Source organism: Chiloscyllium punctatum, chromosome 3 (assembly GCF_047496795.1).
Source record: "Chiloscyllium punctatum isolate Juve2018m chromosome 3, sChiPun1.3, whole genome shotgun sequence".
NCBI lineage: Eukaryota > Metazoa > Chordata > Chondrichthyes > Orectolobiformes > Hemiscylliidae > Chiloscyllium > Chiloscyllium punctatum.
The window spans coordinates 158597158-158619598 of record NC_092741.1 but is presented as its reverse complement, the minus strand read 5'-3'; the positions used below and the strand labels follow the sequence as shown (position 1 = coordinate 158619598).

The window sequence follows — 22441 nt, the reverse complement described above, 5'->3', positions numbered from 1 at the left end:
TACCTGGTCAGGTCCACACCCTCCTACGACCCACCCTCCCATTCTGGCACTTTCGCCTGCCACCGCAGGAACTGTAAAACCTGTGCCCACACCTCCTCCTCCCTCACCTCCATCCAAGGCCCTAAAGGAGCCTTCCACATCCATCAAAGTTTCACCTACACATCCACCAATATCATTTATTGTATCCGTTGCTCCCGATGTGGTCTCCTCTACATTGGGGAGACTGGGCGCCTCCTAGCAGAGCGCTTTAGGGAACATCTCCGAGACACCCGCACCAATCAACCACACCGCCCTGTGGCCCAACATTTCAACTCCCCCTCCCACTCTGCCGAGGACATGGAGGTCCTGGGCCTCCTTCACCGCCGCTCCCTCACCACCAGATGCCTGGAGGAAGAACGCCTCATCTTCCGCCTCAGAACACTTCAACCCCAGGGCATCAATGTGGACTTCAACAGCTTCCTCATTTCCCCTTCCCCCACCTCATCCTAGTTTCAAACTTGCAGCTCAGTTACTGTCTCCTTGACTTGTCCGACCTGCCTATCTTCTTTTCCACCTATCCACTCCACCCTCTCCTCCCTGACCTATCATCTTTATCCCCTCCCCCACTCACCCATTGTACTCTATGCTACTCTCTCCCCACCCCCACCCTCCTCTAGCTTATCTCTCCATGCTTCAGGCTCACTGCCTTTATTCCTGATGAAGGGCTTTTGCCCGAAATGTTGATTTCGCTGCTTGTTGGATGCTGCCTGAACTGCTGTGCTCTTCCAGCACCACTAATCCAGTACTTCATGGTAAGATCCTAGGGAATGTTGTTGAACAAAGAGACCTTGGAATGCAGGTTCATAGCTCCTTGAAAGTGGAGTCGCAGGTAAATAGAATAGTGAAGAAGGCGTTTGATATGCTTTCCTTTATTGGTCAGAGTAGTGAGTACAGGAGTTGGGAGGTCATGTTGCAGCTGTACAGGTCATTGGTTAAGCCACTTTTGGAATATTGTGTGCAATTCTGGTCTCCTTCCTATTGGAAAGATGTTGTGAAACTTGAAAGGGTTCAGAAAAGATTTACAAGGATGTTGCCAGGGTTGGAGGATTTGAGCTAAAGGGAGAGGCTGACTAGGCTGGGGCTGTTTTTTCCCTGGAGCCTTGGAGGCTGAGGGGTGACCTTCTCGAAGTTTACAATATTATGAGGGGCATGAATTGGGTAAAGAGACAAAGTCTTTTCCTTGGGGCCAGGGAGTCCAGAACTAGACGGTATAGGTTTAGGGTGAGAGGGGAAAGATATAAAAGAGACCAAAGGGCAACTTTTTCTCGCAGAGGGTGGTATGTGAATGGAATGAGCTGCCAGAGGAAGTGGTGGAGGCTGGGACAATTGCAACGTTTAAGAGCCATCTGAATGGGTATATGAATAGGAAGGGTTTGGAGGGATATAGGCCAGGTGCTGGCAGGTGGGACTAGACTGGGTTGGGATATCTGGTCGGCGTGGACGGGTTGGACCAAAGGGTCTGTTTCCGTGCTGTACATCTTTATGACTCCATGATTCTTTTCAACCCCCTGTCCCAAATTCTCTCGTCTTGTCTTCAAATTTGCTTTGAAAGGGTTAGAAATTGTAATTTAGTGTGGACATTTCTGCTCTAACCTACTTGTTTCTTGTTCTCCTGACGTTTTTTTCGTAATAGGAGAAAGTGAGAACTGCGGATCAGAGTCGAAGCATGTGGTGCTGCAAGAGCACAACAGGTCAGGCAGCATCTGGAAGGTTCAGCATTCCTGATGAGAGGCCTCTGTATGATACATCGATTCTCCTGCTCCTCGGATGCTGCCTGACCTGCTGTGCTTTTCCAGCACCACACACTCCCCAGCATCTGCAGTTCTCCCTTTCTTTTGGTGGGTTTTAAAGGCATGACTTCTTTACAAAGACGATTTCCATTAGAAATGAGGACAAATAAATTGATATGTAAATTTAGATCGAGGAGTAAATTTTGACCGTGCACCCTGCTTCGAATCTCCCTGCTTCATTTGAACACTATGCGTGAGGTTGGTGCTTTACTAATGTCAACTAATTTGGTCATATTGCAACATTTCCACCAAAAATATTTCAGCAAGGTGCAACAATAGAGAAAAATAAGTTGCAATAAAAATTTACACATTTTTCCTTTGTACCTCACGTGCATTGTACATTTTATTGTCTAATTTGGAAAATCAATTGATGAAAATTAGAGCTGGAATCGTCTTGGCACATTTTTTATAAAATGTGTCTCAGTAATTAAATAGATGTATACACATGTAACCTGATGAACACAATTTTAGTTTTTGTGTATTTATAGGAACTCCAATGAACACTGTATGCAAATACATTTTAATAAGTCCAATGGAACATCTTGATGGTATTGCACATCAATGTATTAGTAGATGGTATGTCCTACCTACAAGATTCACTGCAGAAATTCATCAAGGCTTTTTATAGAGCACCTTCCAAATCCACAAACGCTACCATCTTGAAAGACAAAGGCAGCAGATACTTCAGAACACCACCCCCTGTAAGTTCACTTTTTTTTTAAAGAAGAACAAAGAATAAATTTACAGCCCAGGAACAGGCCCTTCGGCCCTCCAAGCTTGAGCCGATCCAAACGTAATGTTTAAACCTGTCACCCAATTCCTAAGCATCTATATCCCTCTGCTCCCACCTACTCACGTATCTGTCCAGACGCATCTTAAATGAATCTACCTTGCCTGCCTTTACCACCTCTGCTGGCAACGCGTTCCGAACGCCCACCACCCTCTGTGTGAAGTACTTGCCAACTTTCCACCTCTCACCTCGAAAGCGTGACCTCTCGTTATTGAATCCTTCATCCTGGGAAAAAGCTTGTCTCCATCCACCCTGTCTATACCCTTCATGATTTTATAAACCTCAATCAGGTCCCCCTCAATCTCCTTTTTTTTCAAATGAAAATAAACCTAATTTACTCAACCGCTCTTCATAGCTAACATCTTCCATACCAGGCAACATCCTCGTAAACCTTCTCTGCAAAGCGTCCACATCCTTTTGATAATGTGGTGACCAGAACTGTACACAGTATTCTAAATGCGGCCGAACCAAAGTCTTGTACAATTTTAACATGACTTGCCAGCTCTTATACTCAATATCCCGTCCAGTAAAGGCAAGCATACTACATGCCTTCTTTACCACTCTATCCACCCGTGCAGCAATGGACTTGCACTCCCAGATCTCTCAGCTCATCAACTTTTCCCAAGGCTCTTTGTTCATTGTATAATTTGCTCTAGAATTAGACTTGCCTAAGTGTATCACCTCACATTTGTCTGGGTTGAAAACCATCTGCCACTTTTCCACCCAACTCTCCAGCCTATCTATATCCTCCTGTATTCTCTGACAGTCCCTTATGCTTTCTGCTACTCCACCAATCTTCGTGTCATCTGTAAACTTGCTGACCATGCCAACAGTACCCTCTTCCAGATCATTTATGTATATCACAAACAACAGTGGCCCCAGCACTGATCCCTGTGGAACACCACTGGTCACCTTTCTCCATTTCGAGAAACTCCCTTCAACTACTACTCTCTGTCTCCTGTTGCTCAACCAGTTCTTTATCCACCTTGCTAGAACACCCTGCACACCATGTGACTGCACTTTCTCCATTAGTCTACCATGGGGAACCTTATCAAATGCCTTAATAACATCCATGTATATGACATCAAACAGCCCTTCCTTCATCTAACAACTTGGTCACTTCCTCGAAGAACTCTATTACGTTGGTAAGGCACAATCTCCCCCTGACAAAACCATGTTGCCTCTCACTGATAAGCCCATTCCTTTCTAAATAAAAATAGATCCTATCCCTCAGTACCCTCTCCAGCAACTTTCCCACCACTGATGTCAGGCTCACTGGCCTGTAGTTACCTGGAATATCCCTACTACCCTTCTTGTACAGGGGGACGACATGAGCAACCTTCCAGTCCTCTGGCACCTCACCTGTATTTAAGGATACCACAAAGATATCCTCTCTCGCCTCCCTCGGCAACCTGGGATAGATCCTATCTGGTCCTGGGGATTTGTCCACCTTAATAACCTCTAGCCTACCCAGCACAGCTTCCCTACTTATGCCAATGTGATCCACATGCCATCCTGACTTGGAAATATATTGCTGTTTTTCATTTGTCACTGAGTCAAATCCTGGAACGCCACCTTCCTCACATCCCTGTGGGTATACCAAAACCAAATGCACAGCAGTGGTTCAAAGGGACAGCTCACCACTTCATCTCGATGGCAATTCGAGATGTGCAATAAATGCTGGCCCAGGCAATGATGTCCACATCCTGAAATGAATATATACAAAAACCAAGGTCTGCAGTCGGCTGTTTAGATAATGGGGCCGGGTGTATTTTCCACAAGTGGAGATTATAGATGACTATTTATCTAGTTCTCTGGAAGTTTGTTCTGACAAGACCATGAATTTTCAGAAAGTTTCTTCTAATTGGAGACTTTCAATTTTTGATCATGTATTTCTTTTATTTTAAAATCTTGAGGGGTAAAGCCTATAGTGTAGAAAACTACCAATGTTAAGGTGCATAAATTTAAGAAGAATAATTGGTGGAAACAAACTTGGATCTCAAAAAGCCAAATTTCATGGGTGGGACAATGCATTGTGGTATAAAAGGAAAAGGACAATTGAGATCCAAAGAAAGGAAGTGATTGGATCAGGAGAATGGGCTAACATCCTGTTTCCAATGCAGCAGGGCTGTACGAAGAGTATGGATCATGGTATGTTTCAAATTTTCAAGGGACTGGAATATTCAGAGAAGTACTGACTAAAATGATCAATTTAAGTGAAGGAGGAGAAAGAGATGATTGAGTGCCTGTAAATAATGCAATGTTTCTCTAATCCATCTCCTGAGCTTGAAAGAGGTCCTTCAAATGCCTCTTCAGATAACTGAGTAATGTGGGAGTCTGATAGATAGGAATATGAGTCTCTGCCACTAAGGCACAGCTTTCAGGTCAGTTTGACTTTGCAAATTAACGTTCAATCCAATACTGATCAAAATGCATCATATTTCATGATTATTAGACCTGAATTTAACATTAAGGTGTGCCATTACATTGATTAAAACTTGATATACTATCATAATTGTTTATTTTAAATTTAGTTTCTAAACACTGTCATAATGTATGATAAACCAAAGAAATTTCTCTGCCCATGTGCAATTTAATAATAGAAATTATTCGTAAGGTATGAACTAAGAGTGCAAATTGAAATCAGAATGATTTGATAAGCATTGCAGAGACATGGCTACAGGATGACTTGGGTTAAGATCTGAGTCTGGATGAGTAAAAACATTTTGGAATGCAAGGTAGGGGTGAGTGTGGCTGTGAGTTAATGATACCATTAGCAGATTAGAGAAGGATGATCCAAGTTGAGATACCAAGATGTGGGAACAGTTTTCATAGTAATTAAAAAAGGCAATGGTAATAAAACACTTGAGATAATCCTGGGAGATGGTAATCTAGACAATCATAAACATGTAGACTGGAAAAGTCAGATGGATAATTGTTAGTCTCGATGAGTTCATTGATTTCTACATAGTTCCTAGGAACAGTGCATTCTGTAATTGGCCAGAAAGCAGGGTATATTGGACCTGTTATTGTTAAATGAGATAAAGTTAATGATCTCACGGTTTTGCTAGAGGGAGTTAATGCTTAACACATCTGGTTAAATTTTTTGAGAAGTTGACTAGGTGTGTAGATGAGGGTAGAGCAATTGATGTTGATATTGTTCTGGATTTCAACAAAGCCTTTGACAAGGTAAAAACACAAGGGATCGACGGTAGCTTGCAAATTGTATCCAAAATTGGCTTAACTGCAAGAGACAAATGATGGTGATAGAGGCTGTTTGTGTGAATGGAGCTTGGTACCCAGCGTTAGGATATAAGTGGATTGGTCAGATAGCCAAGACAGTAGCTAATGGATATCAGCTCTAGGGTGATGCACTATGGATGAAGCAACAAGATAAGGGAGTATTCGATGAATGTCAGGACATTAGGAAGGTCGGAGGAACCAAGGGTTCTTGGGAGGCTTGTGCACAGATGGCAGAACAGGGTCATAGGGCAATTCGGAACAGGGTCATAGGGCAATTCGGAACAGGGTCATAGGGCAATTCGGAACAGGGTCATAGGGCAATTCGGAACAGGGTCATAGGGCAATTCAGAACAGGGTCATAGGGCCATTCAAAAGGTGGTGTGGTACTTCCCTTTACTAGTTGAGGTATAAATTATAAAAGCAGGGAGAGTATGCTGGAGTTGCACTGAGCCACAACTGGAGTACTGTGTGCAGTCTGGTCCCCACAAGAGGGAGGGGTTACAGAGGAGATTCACCAGGATGTTGCCTGGGATAGACCATATCAATGAGAAGGAGAGGCTGGATAAGCTTGGGTTGTTTACTTTGGAGCAGACAAGGTGAAGGGTTTGGGGGGGGGGGGGGGGGGGGAGGGTGGTTCCTGATGGAGGTGCATACGGTTAGGAAGGGCATGTACAGGGTAGTTTTGAAGCAGCTGTTCTCCTTAGTGGATCATTAACAAAGGGATAGGCTCATAAGATGAAAAGCAGGAGGTTTAGAGGGATTTGAGGAAACCTGTTTTGACTCGATGTTGGTAGGAATCTGAATGCGCTGCCTGGCAGGAAACCTCACAACCTTCAGAAAGTACTTGGAATGAGCACTTTAAATGTGAAAACATTCAAGGCTATGGGCCAAGTGTAGATTTAGTGTAATTTTGGTCGGACAAAAGGTGGCTCCTGTACTCTACGATTCTAGATTCTCATAGTGAGTGCAGCCTTGGACAACAATGACTACAATATGGTTGAACTTGACATTCAGTTTAAGGACAAGAAGAGTGGGTTGAAGATCCTATATTTTTGTAAAAGTTTAAATAGGGGGAATTCTGAGTGTAGGCAAATGGAGCAGATTGAACTCAAATGGCAATTTATGTTAATGATAGGCAACAGCAGACATTCAAGGGGAATATTTCAGAATACACAGAATAGGTTTCATTCCAATGAGTAAGAAAACTTCTAAAGATTGAGCCCACATCTGTGATTGTCCAGAAATGTTAGGCAACATCCGACTTAGTTATGCAAAGACCAGTTGCAGGTCAGAAGCTTGGACTAAGTATTTAAAAAAAGCAAAGGAGGAGCAACAAATTAGTAAAAAGGGAACATTTAGGGTAGAAGAGAAGGCTGGCTTGAAGTATATTAAAAAGTAAGAGTTTCTATAAATATTTAAAGAAGAGTTACCAAAGTGAGCATTGAGTCTAGAGAATTGATAATGGAAGCTAAGGAAACAGCAGGTTAATTCGAACATGTTTTGCATCATATTTCATTGTAGAGGACACAAGCATTGCAGAAACAACAAAAAATCAAGAAATGGAAGAGAGGGAGGAATTTGGGGAGAATGTGCAACATGTCTGATAATTGACAGTCATTTGTTGGAACTGCAGAGTAGTAAGTGCCCAGGTCCTGATGGACTTCATGCTATGGTCTGAAAAGGAAGTGACTAGTGAAATAGTTTAAGCGTTCATTTTAATTTTCTGATATTTTCTTGATCCAGGGAGTGTTCACTTCAATTTGTGAATGCAACTTTTTTTGAAAAAGGGAGGGAAACAGAAAGCTGGAAGCTACAGGTAATTTTAAATAAATTACATCAGGCCACTTGGATAAGTTCAAGGTAATCAATAGAGTCAACATAATTTTGTGAAAGGGAAATCACGTTTGACCAATCTATTGGAGCTCTTTGATAAGGGGAATGAATGGATGTGTTATACTTAAATTTCCAGAAGGCAGTTAATAAAGGACCACATCAAAGGCTATTGCAAAACAGGTGTAGAGGGTAGCATATTGGCATAAAAGATTTGTTGGTTAATGGGAGGCAGCATTAGTCTTAATGGGTTGTTTATAGCTGGGCAAGATACATGTACTGAAGTTTTTGGTGCTGGGAGCTCAATTGTTTACACTTTTTATAAATGACGGGTGAAAGTATGGTTGCTATAGTTACCACAGACACAAAGACAGATAGGAAAGTAATTTGTGAAGGGGACATAAGGAGGTCCAAAATTACGCAGATTGAACATTGGCAAAGATGTTTCTGGATGGAGAAAAATGGAAAAATATGGTCATGTCCATTTTGGTAGGAAGGTTAAAAATAGGAGCATCCTATCTAAATGGTGAGAGGATGCAGAGGGATCTCGGTCTCCTCTTTCAGGAGTCCAAAAGATTAGTGCACAAGTAATTAATTACGAAAATGAGTTGAATAGGGGGAATTGAATACAAAATTAGGTAGATTATGCTTTAGTTATACAGGGCACAGGTGAAGCTGCATCTGGACTGGTTAGACGTGGAGAGGGTACTTCCTTTCATGGGAGAATGTGGATCCACGGGTCATACATTTAACCAGATTACCCAAATTTGCCTCATGATTCTTTGGAACACTGTCTTTCAGGAAAGGTCTTGAAAGCAGTGTCCTTGAATATTCCTAAGACAGTGAATTATTGTTTAACAACAGGGCTAAAGGTTTTCAAGGGAAAGCAGGAATGCAGATTTGAGGTTAAAATCCGATCAGAGTCTAGATTAGAGTGGGGCTGGAAAAGCACAACAGGTCAGGCAGCATCCGAGGAGCAGGAAAATTGACGTTTTGGGCAAAAGTCCTTCATCAGGAATAGAGGCCGGGAGCCTGCAGGTGGAGAGATAAGTGAGAGGAGGGTGGGGGTGGGGAGAGAGTAGCATAGAGTACAATAGGTGAGTGGGGGTGGGGATGGAGATGATAGGTCAGAGAGGAGGGTGGAGTGGATAGGTGGAAAAGAAGATAGGCAGGTAGGACAGGTTATGAGGGTGGTGCTGAGCTGGAAGGCTGGAGCTGAGGTGAGTTGGGGGAAGGGGAAATGAGGAAACTGGTGAAGTCCACATTGATGCCATGGGGTTGAAGTGTTCCGAGGCGGAAGATGAGGCGTTCTTCCTCCAGGCGTCGGGTGGTGAGGGAGCGGCGGTGAAGGAGGCCCAGGACCTCCATGTCCTCGGCAGAGTGGGAGGGGGAGTTGAAATGTTGGGCCACAGGGCAGTGTGGTTGATTGGTGCGGGTGTCTCGGAGATGTTCCCTAAAGCGTTCTGCTAGGAGGCGTCCAGTCTCCCCAATGTAGAGGAGACCACATCGGGAGCAACGGATACAATAAATGATATTGGTGGATGTGAAGGTAAAACTTTGGATGTGGAAGGCTCCTTTGGGGCCTTGGATGCAGGTGAGGGAGGAGGTGTGGGTGCAGGTTTTGCAGTTCCTGCGGTGGCAGGGGAAGGTGCCAGGATGGGAGGGTGGGTTGTTGTGGGGGGGGGGGGGGGGGGGTGAGAGCGCATGGACCTGACCAGGTAGTCACAGAGGGAATGGTCTTTGCGCAAGGCGGAAAGGGGTGGTGAGGGAAATATATCCCGGGTGGTGGGGTCCGTTTGGAGGTGGTGGAAATGTCATCGGATGATGTGGTTTATGCGAAGGTTGGTAGGGTGGAAGGTGAGCACCAGGGGGGTTCTGTCCTTGTTACGGTTGGAGGGGTGGGGTTCGAGGGTGGAGAGGTGGGATGTTGATGAGATGTGTAGGAGGGCATCTTTAATCATGGGGGAAGGGAAATTGCGTCTCTAAAGAAGGAGGCCATCTGGTGTGTTCTGTGGTGGAACTGGTCCTCCTGGGAGCAGATACGGCGGAGGCGGAGTAATTGGGAATACGGGATGGCATTTTTGCAAGAGGTAGGGTGGGAAGAGGTGTAATCCAGGTAGCTGTGGGAGTCGGTGGGTTTGTAAAAAATGTCAGTGTCAAGTCTGTCGTCATTAATGGAGATGGAGAGGTCCAGGAAGGGGAGGGAGGTGTCAGAGATGGTCCAGGTGAATTTAAGGTCATCTATTCCTGACTGAAGTGCTTTTACTCAAAACATCAATTTTCCTGCTCCTCAGATGCTGCCTGAACTGCTGTGCTTTTCCAGCAACACTGGTTTCCAGCATCTGCAGTCATTGTTTTTACCTAAAATCAGATCAGCCTGCTCCTGCTACTAACCTTTATGATTAAATGAAATTCTAAATGCATTTTCCTCTGAAAAATAAGTGAGTAAAAAGTGAAAGAAATGAAAGTATTAGTTTATGAATTTAGTTAACATACAAATATACAGTACTTATGTGCCAATCATCCATGTTTGTCATATGATTTTTGTTTTTGTTAGAATGCCAAAGAGAAAATCAAAAAAAGCTATTTATAATGTGTTGAATTTTTAACTGCTGTGTTGCCATGGTTATAAATCGTGTGACAGCATCTAATACAGAGGTTAAGATTAGAATTTTTTAAAGTTTTGTAATAAAAAGAGGGTGAATTGACTACAAAAAAAATCCTTTGGAGTATTTCCACAACAGCATTGTCCTGTCTAAAATTCCACACTTAATGTTTCATTTTAGGCTTCCATTTGAATTTCAGCAGTTTTTAAAAAAAATTGTATATTTAGTAGGATTCCATTTACAAGATGTAAGGTTTCGGAAAAATCATGTAAGGTTCAACTCCGTTTTTGAATTGACGGTTTACACCTCAAATGTGAGTTTGACTTGTCTCTGGAGTGAAGTAGGGTTAGATTCCCTGAAGAGAGAACCATTTGGATGCTGGATAAAAGGTAAACCATGGGTACGTTAAATCTGATTTGTAATGTAATCAGATCAATTAAGCTCTCTGTAGAGGTGATCAGTTTTATTTAGTTCTTCTATTCAGGAAGCAGTAATTCTCACCCTAAATTATTCACTCAAAGTTCCACATTTTACATACAGAAAGGTGCTGTGTCATTGTGAACATCCCAGACATGTGTGGAGCTCCCTTATCAAAAGGATAGTCAGATGTTTGAACTAGCAGACAAGAGACAATTAGGGGAAACATGATGGAACATGAACCATAGTCGCCTGTCTGAGGCAAATAACTGCAATTGAGGTGGAAGCAAAGACTGACTGAAAGTTTTGACTACTGCAAAGGTTTAAAAAAAGATGTCTAGTTCAATGTCATGGTGTTTGTGTGTGGGGGAACTGAGAGAGCAGGGGACTGAGGGCAGAAGAGAAGGATGAGGATATTCATATTTTGCTTCCACTGAGCAGATAGACAAAAGCAGATTTTTGATTGTGATCGTGAAACATGTTTCCATTAAAAAAGTAATGGATATTGCAAGTTCTCAAGTGGTGCTTTAGTCATTTTGAAATATGGCAGCTACATTGTCATGGTCCAATAGTCAAGGAGAACAGTCTGTTCTGAACTAATTTTGCTGATCATGGTCCAGCTAGTGTTGTGTGAAATTGACCTGGAAAAATACATGAGGCATAATTTGCAACTGAAGCTTATTTACTATCCTTGCTTAGTTTAAGACCACATGGGTAGCATATGAAGCAATCGAGATCTTTCTGTAGTAGTAAGTGAGTTATGTATTCCAACTTGTGCTATATTTGGAGAAGCATTTCTGCAGAATTTGCCAGAGGCACCTAGTGTTACTGACTCCACTCTGTTTCCCTTTTGGGCTGGATTACACAGCAATGAGCAACAAAAACAACTGCAGACACCATTCATGTAATTCTTTCAAAGGCAGGCTTTGTGACTTGCCTCCCAATTTTAACTCCTACCTCTGACAAAATGGGGTTAGAAATGGTTGAAACTGGGACAGAGTTATCCACCTCCTCCCTTTACTATGGGCACTCTTCCTGGCCATTATTGTAGTTCCTGGATTTCAGGAAGCTTGGCATTCTCTGCATGAACAATCAGATGCTGTAAATGCAGTTAAATGTTGGTTCTGATGCCGTTCTTTAGATTACAGTGCAGCTTTACTTGGCTTGTGTAAAATGTGCAAAATGCCAACCGCACCAGGAAACAAAGACCTAGGGCTGGAAGAGGCCCAGGCAAAGAATATTTTAAATTCTTTGAAGGATCCTCTCTGAGCTAAGAGGAGCAGGAGCACACCTCTGCTTCCTGCAAAGAATCTTTGGCTGTTTGAAAATGTTGAGACATTTAACACTGGTTTCTTCAAGAGGGCCTTGCTTTAGCCAATTAATCTCGTGAAATTGAATGCACATTTCAGTGAGGGAACCTTTTGGTAAACTTGTACAATACAATGTCAAGGAATTCCAGATTTGTTGTGGGCAAGAGCTAGGAATGTCAAATAGTGGAGTGTGTGCTCTGATCATTTAAGTCAGCTGAAGAAACATTGCCTTATCATGTTAAATTTGTCTTGTGCTGCTCTACATAAAGCCAGTGCAAGTACTACGAGGAGAAAGTTGTCTCCAGTTAAGAACATTACTTATATCCCACACAGAATCAATTGCCCTTTGCAAAACTCAATGTTTCATTCTGTTCACATCACCTTCATTCGAACGGCTACTATCCCAAGGGACTGAAACACAAGTCAGAGTCAGATATGCATTAATTAATCTATCATTGCATGATTTTATTACAGAATGTTCATGCCACACTAAGTGAAGCTGACAGAGCTTTGTTCTGCACCATTTGTTGCCATAGGTGCAGCATTGGATGAGCCAAATGTGCTTTGGCAGCATCTGCTGATGTGCATGGTGTTGCAATGTATGAGTGTTCTCAGAGGAGGTGGAACTGCATATATTGTTGTAGTCATTGTCCTCAAACAAGTGTGCAAGGACGCTTCCCTCTTGGTGAGGAGGATTAACAAAGGATACAACAGGATTAGATCAGTTGGAGGCACAGGCAGAAAAATGGCAGATGGAGTTTATCCTGACAAATGTGAGGTGATGCATTTTGGAAGGTCAAGTACAGGTGGAAATTATACAGTGAATGGCAGAACCCTTAGGGGTATTGATATGCAGGGGGGACTGGGTGTGCAGGTCCACAGATCACTGAAGGTGGCAGTGCTGGTTGATAAGGGAGTAAAAAAGACTTATGGCATGCTTGCCTTCATTGGAAGGGACATTCAGTATAAGGATAGAGAAGCCATTGCTGCAGCTTTATAGAACTTTAGTTAGGCCACACTTGGAATACTGCGTACAGTTCTGGTCACCGCACTACCAGAAGGATGTGGATGCTTTGGAGAAGGTGTAGAAAAGGTATGCCAGGCTATTGCCTGGTATTGGGAATTTTTTTCTATGAAGAAAGGATGGATAGATTGGGTTTGTCTTCACTAATGCAGAAGGTTAAGCTACACCCTGATAGAAGCTTATAAGATTGTGAATGGCATGGGTAGAGTAGAAAGTATGAGGCATTTTCTGAGGGGGGGATGAGTCAATTACTAGGGGATACAGGTTCAAATTATGGGAGAAAAGTTTAACAGCGATGTGAGAGGCAAAGCTTTCATACAAGGGATTGTGAGTGTCTGGAACATTAGCTAGAGGAGGTAGTGGAAGCAGACACAATAGCAGCATTCGAGAAGAACCTGGATGAATGCAGGAATAGGAAGTGAATAGAGGGATATGGATCCTGTAAATGAAGACAGTTTTAGTGTGGAAGGGCAAAATGTATTGGCATAGGCTTGGAGGGCCGAACGGCCTGTTCCTGTGCTGTATTGTTCGTTGTTCTTCAGTCTTTCCTGCTATTCTCTCCTGTTGGCATTTTTGCTGAAGTATTATTTTACAAATTACATTACTCAAACAAGAAATTGTCAGCCATGTCAAAAAAGAAAATCTGAATGGTGACAAAGCTTGGTCAGAGATGGAATGTAAGGAGAGAAAGCTGAGATGGCAGATATTTAGGAAGAGAGTATTGTAGAGTCTGACAGCTGAAGGAAGACTCGTTAATGGTCAAGTGAAGAAGGTTGGGCCTGTGGATGTAGTCTGAATGGGGTGGATGGGTAACAAGGCTATAGGTTATGTTTTCTTGACATCTGACTGGGCTGTGTTTGTTGTATTGCATGGCCAGTTTCTCTCTGGCATGTTGCTGTGGAACTGCAGCTCATTGAAGATTGCACAAACAGTCCAGTGAAACTGGTTCCTCCAGTGGATGGAGTGGTGGTGGAAAGGCAGCAGTGTGTAATTCCTGTATTCGTGGAATCTGACTTGGATTATTTGATGCAATTAAAGAACTCTATGCAAATTGAGGAGAGGCAAGTATAGATTCTTGAAGGACTTGAGCGCAAAACTATACAACCACACAGCAATCAAAAAGTTCCCATAAAGGCAGTATGCACGAGGTCACACACTGGTGCAGGTAAATCTAGGAGGTACAGAACAACTGAAAGGAAACATTGCTCCATGGTTTAGAATGTGTGTAGAAAGAGAACCTTTGGGGATGCTTGGATTATGATAAATTTGAACAAATTTTGCTTAAATTGCTTACTTGATGTTTTGGGCACTCCACCATAGGAAAATCTTGAATGTGGTAAGGTAGAAAGTTGTTTCACAAAATGGGCAGCAGTGAATTGACAGACTGTTCTGCTCAAATTGTTTGCAGTGAATGAGGGACTCGAGGTGTCAGTCTTTTTCTGTTCCATGGAAATTGTTCTCATAGGAACCTTGAAGTTTCAACAATATGAAGGATTTTGATGGAAACAAAATAATACAAGCCTGCCTCATCTTTTTTGTTAAAGTCTGGGAAGATTTAAAATGATCATCGAGAATGAGGAGACAGTAGTTGAAATTGTGTTTTGCTCACATTAATGTCATCTACTTGCCCACGTGATGTAGTTGAGGTTAAACCTTTCAAGGGAAAATTGGCCAAACATTTGAAGCAGAGGAAGATGTAAAGTGCTGAGGACCGAATAGAACAGTGGACTTAGTTTTGAATTATTTTAATAAAGGTTGGTGTAGCCTTGACTACTGCAATAAACTTCTGTAGTTCAATTGATCCATCAGATTAAAACTAATCAATAGTTGGTGGTTAAAAAAAATGCAGGAAATGACTGGCAGTTATTTCCTGTTGTTCTATTTTCTTGTTTAAAGACAGGCTGATATTCCTGAAGGATGCAATCTAAGAATCTGCCAATCTAGAGAAACTTGTGACAGAGCCCTGGCCAGAGAATGTTCACGTTAAGGTAATTTCCCCACATGCTGCTTCTGCACAGTGGCCCAAAAGTGCCAGGTTGTTTGACAGTCCAATGTGATTCTAAAATAGAGCTACTGGTTTAGGGTGTAGGTTTGCTGGCTGAGCTGTAGATTTGATATCCAGACGTTTCATTACCTGACTAGGTAACATCATCAGTGGCGACCTCCAAGTGAAGCGAAGCTGTTGTCTCCTGCTTTCTATTTATATCTTTCTCCTGGATGGGGTTCCTGGGGTTTGTGGTGATGTCATTTCCTGTTCGTTTTCTGAGGGGTTGATAGATGGCATCTAGATCTATGTGTTTGTTTATGGCGTTGTGGTTGGAGTGCCAGGCCTCTAGGAATTCTCTGGCATGTCTTTGCTGAGCCTGTCCCAGGATAGATGTGTTGTCCCAGTCGAAATGGTGGGTTTTTTTCATCCGTGTGTAGGGCTACGAGGGAGAGAGGGTTGTGTCTTTTTGTGGCTAGCTGGTGTTTAGATTAGATTACTTACAGTGTGGAAACAGGCCCTTCGGCCCAACAAGTCCACACCGCCCCGCCGAAGCGCAACCTACCCATACCCCTACATCTACCCCTTACCTAACACTACGGGCAATTTAGCATGGCCAATCCACCTGACCCACACATCTTTGGACTGTGGGAGGAAACCGGAGCACCCGGAGGAAACCCACGCAGACATGGGGAGAATGTGCAAACTCCACACAGTCAGTCGCCTGAGGCGGGAATTGAACCCGGGTCTCTGGCGCTGTGAGGCAGCAGTGCTAACCACTGTGCCACCGTGCCACCCGTGTTAGTGTATCCTGGTGGCTAACTTTCTTCCTGTTTGTCCAACGTAGTGTTTGTGACAGTCCTTGCATGGAATTTTTGTAGATGATATTGGTTTTGTTCACGGGTTGTACTGGGTCTTTTAAGTTTGTCAGTTTTTGTTTGAGAGTGTTGGTGGGTTTGTGTGCTACTAGGATTCCGAGGGGTCTTAGTAGTCTGGCTGTCATTTCTGAAACTTCTTTGACGTATGGTAAGGTGGTTAGGGTTTCTGGCTATGTTTGGTCTGCTTATCGTGGTTTGTTCTTGAGGAATCTGTGCACTGTATTTTTTGAGTATCCGTTCTTTTTGAATATGTTGTATAGGTGGTTCTTCTCTGTTTTCCAAAGTTAGTCTGTGCTGCAGTGTGATGTGGCTCATTGGAATAGTGTTCTGATACAGCTTTGTTTGTGTGTGTTTGAAAAAAAATCACCATTTCGACTGGGACAACACATCTATCCTGGGACAGTCTAAGCAAAGACATGCCAGAGAATTCCTAGAGGCCTGGCACTCCAACCACAATGCCATAAACAAACACAGATACCATGTATCAACCCCTCAGAAAACGAACAGGAAATGACATCACCACAAACCCCAGGAACCCCATCCAGGAGAAAGATAGAAATAGAAAGCAGGAGACAACAGCTTCGCTTCACTTGGAGGTCACCATTGATGATGTTAACTAGCCAGGTAATGAAACATCTGGATATCAAAACTACAGCTCAGCGAGCAAACCTACACCCTAAACCTCAACCTGAGTTACAAACCTTCACAAACCTTGCAAAGAGCTACTAGTATTTGATACATTCGGAATGTGGATAACTGGTGCTAATTCTCCATTTGCTAAAATTTGCTTCAGTCTATAAAAGGTAGAATTGTCAAGTGTCATTTATTGCACAAAATCATCAGTTTCAGTCTGATTTCTGAATCCTGCTGTCCTTGTTTGTGTAATATTTATAAAACTGTAAGGTCAGTCAGCCTTTCAGTATTCCATTTTGGTATCTGGAGTGCAGATATTAATTTCTGGGGGATGTATGTCCGCCTCAATCTTATTACCACGGCAAATAGATAAAATGTCGAAGCACAGCTAAAAATACAAATCTCTGAGCACTGCATCTGTTCACCAGAATTTGATCTTGATTTTGTCATGTCAATGAAAGGACATGATGAAAAGATTGAATTGAAGGTCTTGGCAAATTTTGGCATTTTCACTTCAGTTACTTTTCTAGGTTTTAATCAGTTTAAGAGCTAACTTCTTGAGATTATTTAATTGAGACTGCAATTTAATATGAGTGTATTAAAAGTTAAACTACCTCAGAACCATGGAGTCTCACAGAGGTAATGGCTATTTAGAAGTGCCAGGACTGGCACAGTGGGCCAAACAGCCTTCTCTCCATAAAACCAGCAACATGTACACTGCAGAACAAGGCCATTTGTCAGATTGTCAACTGACGATCCAACCTAATGCCATTTCCAGCTCTTCATCTGTAGGTGAATACACTTCAAGTACTATCCAAGTACTTTATAAATGTCATGGTGGCTCTGCCTCTAATAACTCAACTGGACTCATCACATAAACACAGCAGCTGCAAAAGCAGATCAGACACTAGGAATACCGCGGTGAGTAACTCACCACCTGACTGCACAAAACCTGTCCATAATCTACAAGGAACAAGCCAGGGGTGTGATGGAATACTCTTCACTTGCCTGGATGGGTGCAGCTCCAACAACACTCAAGAAGCTCAACACCATCCAGGACAAAGCAGCCCCCACTTGATTGGCACAACATCGACAAGCACGGACTCTCCACCACTGTTGCTGGTAATGAATGCCATTAACCGACTAATTAAACAGTTAAAGGTTTAGTTTATTACAGGTTATTGCTGGGGCTCCTTTTGAGTTGGAGATAAAGTTGTTAACAAGAGTTTAGATATCAATATTCAAATAAGAAGAGATATGACAAAATGTTATAGTCTGGATGTTGCAGCATGTTTCTGAGGTGTACTGTTTGGGCTTGTTGCTGACATTGAGGTTGATTCAGCAGCTGACAGTGGCTTTTGCTGTTCATTAGCTGATACTTTCTTCCACTGGAAGATTTCTACAGTGCAGCAAATCTTGGGAGAGAGACGTTTTCCGGGCTTCATGTTTTGCAGAGTCAACTACTGTACAGCAGACCACTGGCAGTTTCAAGATCTCTCTCTCCCTCCCTCTCTCCCTCCCCCTCCCCCTCCCCCTCTCTCTCCCTCCCTCTCTTCCCTCTTCCCTCTCCAGCTCTCTGGCTGGAGGTATTTTTTGTTCTCCTGAAGTGCTGAAGGTAAAACCTCTCTCTCTTTCTCTATACACCTCTTTGAATGATTCTTAGCTCGTGTGTTAAGATGGCCACTGCTTCTGTTTCAAATGAGAGAAGAGATTTTGAGAATGTTACCAAGATTGCATGTGGACCATTAGGCAGCTGCAGTAATTAACAGGATTACATAACTCCAATATCCAGAGATTATTTCTTGCTTGCTTTCTTTTTTCCCACAAAAAAAAGATACCATATGGAACTTTTAGGAAGAGTAGTTGTTTTCCATTAATAGTGTGAAGGGTTTCTGTATTTTCCTAACGTACGTTGGCATCCTTCATCTCTAACATTAACTGCCAACTGTCTGTTTCTGGATTCTTTCTTCCAGAGCTGTGAACTGTTAGAAATTGTAACTGTTTCACCCCTGTTTCCCACCACCTGTCACTACATCCAGCTGGGCAAAGATGTGTCAATGGGATCATTCTGCCATTCAGTTTGAAGTGTGTTTGCAGAGCTGTGCGTCCATGACAGAGTGGGGACAGAGCTGTAGCAGTCACTGTGTTTTAACACCTCAGAAAACCTACTTTCCTTCTGTTAATATGATCAACATTTCTGTACATGCATTGTCACAATTCAGGTAGGCCTATTAACATTAAGATATGCAGGTAATCAATTAACCAATAGAACTAGATTTAATTCCGCATTTCCCTTAATTCTGGGGAAATGACATGAATAATATCTCATTTTAATGGAATGACTGCAGATGTCATGTTAGGAAGTCCATCTGAAATGTTATGATTCTCAAGCTTTTACTTTGATTTTATCCAGGAAGAGAAGCCATTTCTTAATGGTCATTCTCTGAAGTCTGTGATCTTTACCGAGGCTTTTTAAACACTATGTTTGCATTAAAGCTTCAATTTATGAAACTAAAAAGCAAAGACTCTGAAACATGAACAATGGTATAAGGCATATGTACAACTGTCATTTCTCAACTCTCCTCAAACTCGTTGTAATTATCTGTAAGTAGGCACTAATTCAGGTTGTCTTAATCAAATTTGTTGATGGGATATGGGTATCATAGGAACGGGAGTAGGTCTATTTCACTATCCACTGGATTAGTGGTGCTGGAAGAGCACAGCAGTTCAGGCAGCATCCAACGAGCAGCGAAATCATTTTACCTATTTCACTATCCAATCTGATCATAGTTGTTGTGTGGCTGATATTAGATTAGATTACATTCCCTACAGTGCGGAGACAGGCCATTTGACCCAACAAGTCCACACCGACCCTCCGAAGATTAACCCCCCAGACTCATTCCCCTCTGACTAATGCATCTAACACTACGGGCAATTTAGCATGGCCAATCCACCTGACCTGCACACCTTTGGACTGTGGGAGGAAACCGGAGCACCCGGAGGGGACACGGGGAGAATGTGCAAACTCCACACAGCCCGAGGCTGGAATCAAACCCCGGTCCCTGGCGCTGTGAGGCAACAGTGGTAACCACTGAGCCACTTAACACGACAGGCTATGTCAGTGTCTTTTGTTATGGCCAGACCACTCAAAACATTCTTGAGCAGGTAGCCCAAACCATAACTTTGCAATTTGTTTTGGTGAGTGTACAATGAAAATTGTCCAGATTAAGTTAGCGAGATTGACTATCAGGCTTAAAACAGGCAAAAGATTTATTCACAAAATTACACAATGAAACACGAAGAACCGAATAAAGAACCCTGACAGAACTCAGTTTATCCAATCTCGACCTAATTATGCTGTTCCGAATATACACCAGTCTCAATAAGCAAACCCCCTTTAAAACAGCGCACAAATAGGGTCAGATGCTTACAGGTTGAAGTTAGAAGGGCAGAAGAGAGAGTTTCCACACAGCTCACTGTTGAACTCCCAACCAGTTCTGGACTGAACTAAACTGCTCAGCTCGGCAAAGCTAGAGAGCTAAAAACTTTTATCCACCCACCTCCTTAACCAGCGCTCCTCAAACATTCCAGAAGATTCCCCTGGCCTCGGAACCTATTCCACCATTAGCCATGCGGCTGATGCAGCTACCAGCCCCACGCTGATTGATGATGTCACTTCCGCCCACATCATGGCCACTCCCACAACCACTTCCACCCCTCACAATTCCTCATGCATCACACCTGTTATCACTCCTGCCCTTCACATCATCGCTGATGCCACATGCTCAGTGACTTCCACCACCCCTACTGCCATGGTCACTACCACTTCCGCCCCCACCAGCGCTACTCACCTGCATTCTGCTGACATGCCCCCCCAGACCCCACTGTCACTATCCCCACCCCCCAGAACCCCGAGGGGAACACTACCTCTGCTCATGACTCCACCCCCATTCCCCCCACCATCACACCCACTCCAGTTACAGGTTCCGCCCCCACTCCCAGTTCTACAGCCACACCAGATCCCAGCTCCCAGCCCTGCCAAATTTTCACCATCCCCCCAGACCTCCCCCTCACTGAGGACGAACGATCAGTCCTCAGCAAAGGACTCCCCTTCATCCCCCTCCGTCTACGCATCAATGAATTTAATACACGACGTGACATCGAACAATTCTTCCGTCGCCTCCGCCTCCGAGCTTACTTTCACAATCAGGACTCCCACCACCTTCTAAGGACCCCTTCGCCCACCTCCAACACACTGCATCCACCTGGACACCCCGCGCTGGCCTATTACCTGCCCTCGACCTCTTCATTTCCAACTGCCGCCAGGACATTAACTGCCTCAACCTGTCTACCCCCATCCCCCACTCCAACCCCTCACCCTCACAATGTGCAGCCCTCCAATCCCTCTGCTCCAATCCCAACCTCACCATCAAGCCAGCGGATAAAGGGGGCGCAGTGGTAGTCTGGCGCACTGACCTCTACACCGCTGAAGCCAAGCGTCAACTTGAGGACACCTCTTCCTACTGCCCCCTCGCCTATGACCCCACCCCCATCACCAAACCATCACTCCCAGACCATACAGAACCTCATCACCTCAGGAGATCTCCCACCCACAGCTTCTGACCTCATAGTCCGGGAACCCCATTGTGCCTGGTTCTACCTCCTTCCCAAGATCCACAAGCCTGACCACCCTGGCCAACCCATTGTCTCAGCATGCTCCTGCCCCACTGAACTCATCTCTACCTACCTCGACACTGTCCTATCCCCCCTAGTCCAGGAACTCCCCACATACGTTCGAGACACCACCCACGCCCTCCACCTCCTCCAAGACTTCCGTTTCCCTGGCCCCCAACGCTTCCTCTTCACCATGGATATCCAATCTTTCTACACCTCCATCCGCCATGACCAGGGCCTCCAAGCCCTCCATTTTTTCCTCTCCAGACGTCCCCAACAGTACCCTTCCACCGACACTCTCATTCGTTTGGCCGAACTGGTCCTCACCCTTAACAGTTTCTCCTTTGAATCCTCCCACTTCCTCCAGACCAAAGGGGTAGCCATGGGCACCCGCATGGGCCCCAGCTATGCCAGCCTTTTTGTTGGCTACATAGAGCAGTTGATCTTCCATAATTACACCGGCACCACTCCCCACCTCTTCCTCCACTACATTGATGACTGCATTGGCGCCACCTCGTGCTCCCGCGAGGAGCTTGAGCAATTCATCAACTTCACCAACACATTCCACCCTGACCTTAAATTTACCTGGACCATCTCTGACACTTCTCTCCCATTCCTGGACCTCTCCATCTCCATTAATGACGACCAACTTGACACTGACATTTTTCACAAACCCACTGACTCCCACAGCTACCTGGATTACACCTCTTCCCACCCTACCTCTTGCAAAAATGCCATCCCATATTCCCAATTTCTCCGCCTCCGCCGTATCTGCTCCCAGGAGGACCAGTTCCACCACAGAACACACCAGATGGCCTCCTTCTTTAGAGACCGCAATTTCCCTTCCCATGTGGTTAAAGATGCCCTCCAACGCATCTTGTCTACATCCCGCACCTCCGCCCTCAGATCCCACCCCTCCAACCGTAACAAGGACAGAACGCCCCTGGTGCTCACCTTCCACTCTACCAACCTTCGCATAAACCAAATCATCCGCCGACATTTCTGCCACCTCCAAACAGACCCCACCACCAGGGATATATTTCCCTCCCCACCCCTTTCCGTCTTCCACAAAGACCGTTCCCTCCATGACTACCTGGTCAGGTCCACCCCCCCACCCCTCCTTCACCGCTGCTCCCTCACCACCAGACGCCTGGAGGAAGAACGCCTCATCTTCTGCCTTGGAACACTTCAACCCCAGGGCATCAATGTGGACTTCAATAGTT

The 22441-nt window shown here is 44.1% G+C and overlaps 1 protein-coding gene across 13 annotated transcripts in view; it reads left to right on the top strand.

Annotated features, from left to right (window-relative positions):
- Positions 1-22441, top strand: part of dtnba (dystrobrevin, beta a) — a 516323-nt gene that overhangs the window by 18565 nt on the left and 475317 nt on the right. For 11 of the 13 annotated variants that reach the window (XM_072563188.1, XM_072563170.1, XM_072563132.1 and 8 more), the window contains exon 1: positions 7611-7678. The exons of the other annotated variants lie outside the window; for them this stretch is intronic. In XM_072563188.1, the coding sequence (XP_072419289.1) occupies positions 7629-7678 (50 nt within the window). In that variant the 5' untranslated portion in view covers positions 7611-7628. Of the gene's footprint in view, positions 1-7610; positions 7679-22441 lie in introns of those variants that run through there. 13 annotated transcript variants of the gene reach the window in all.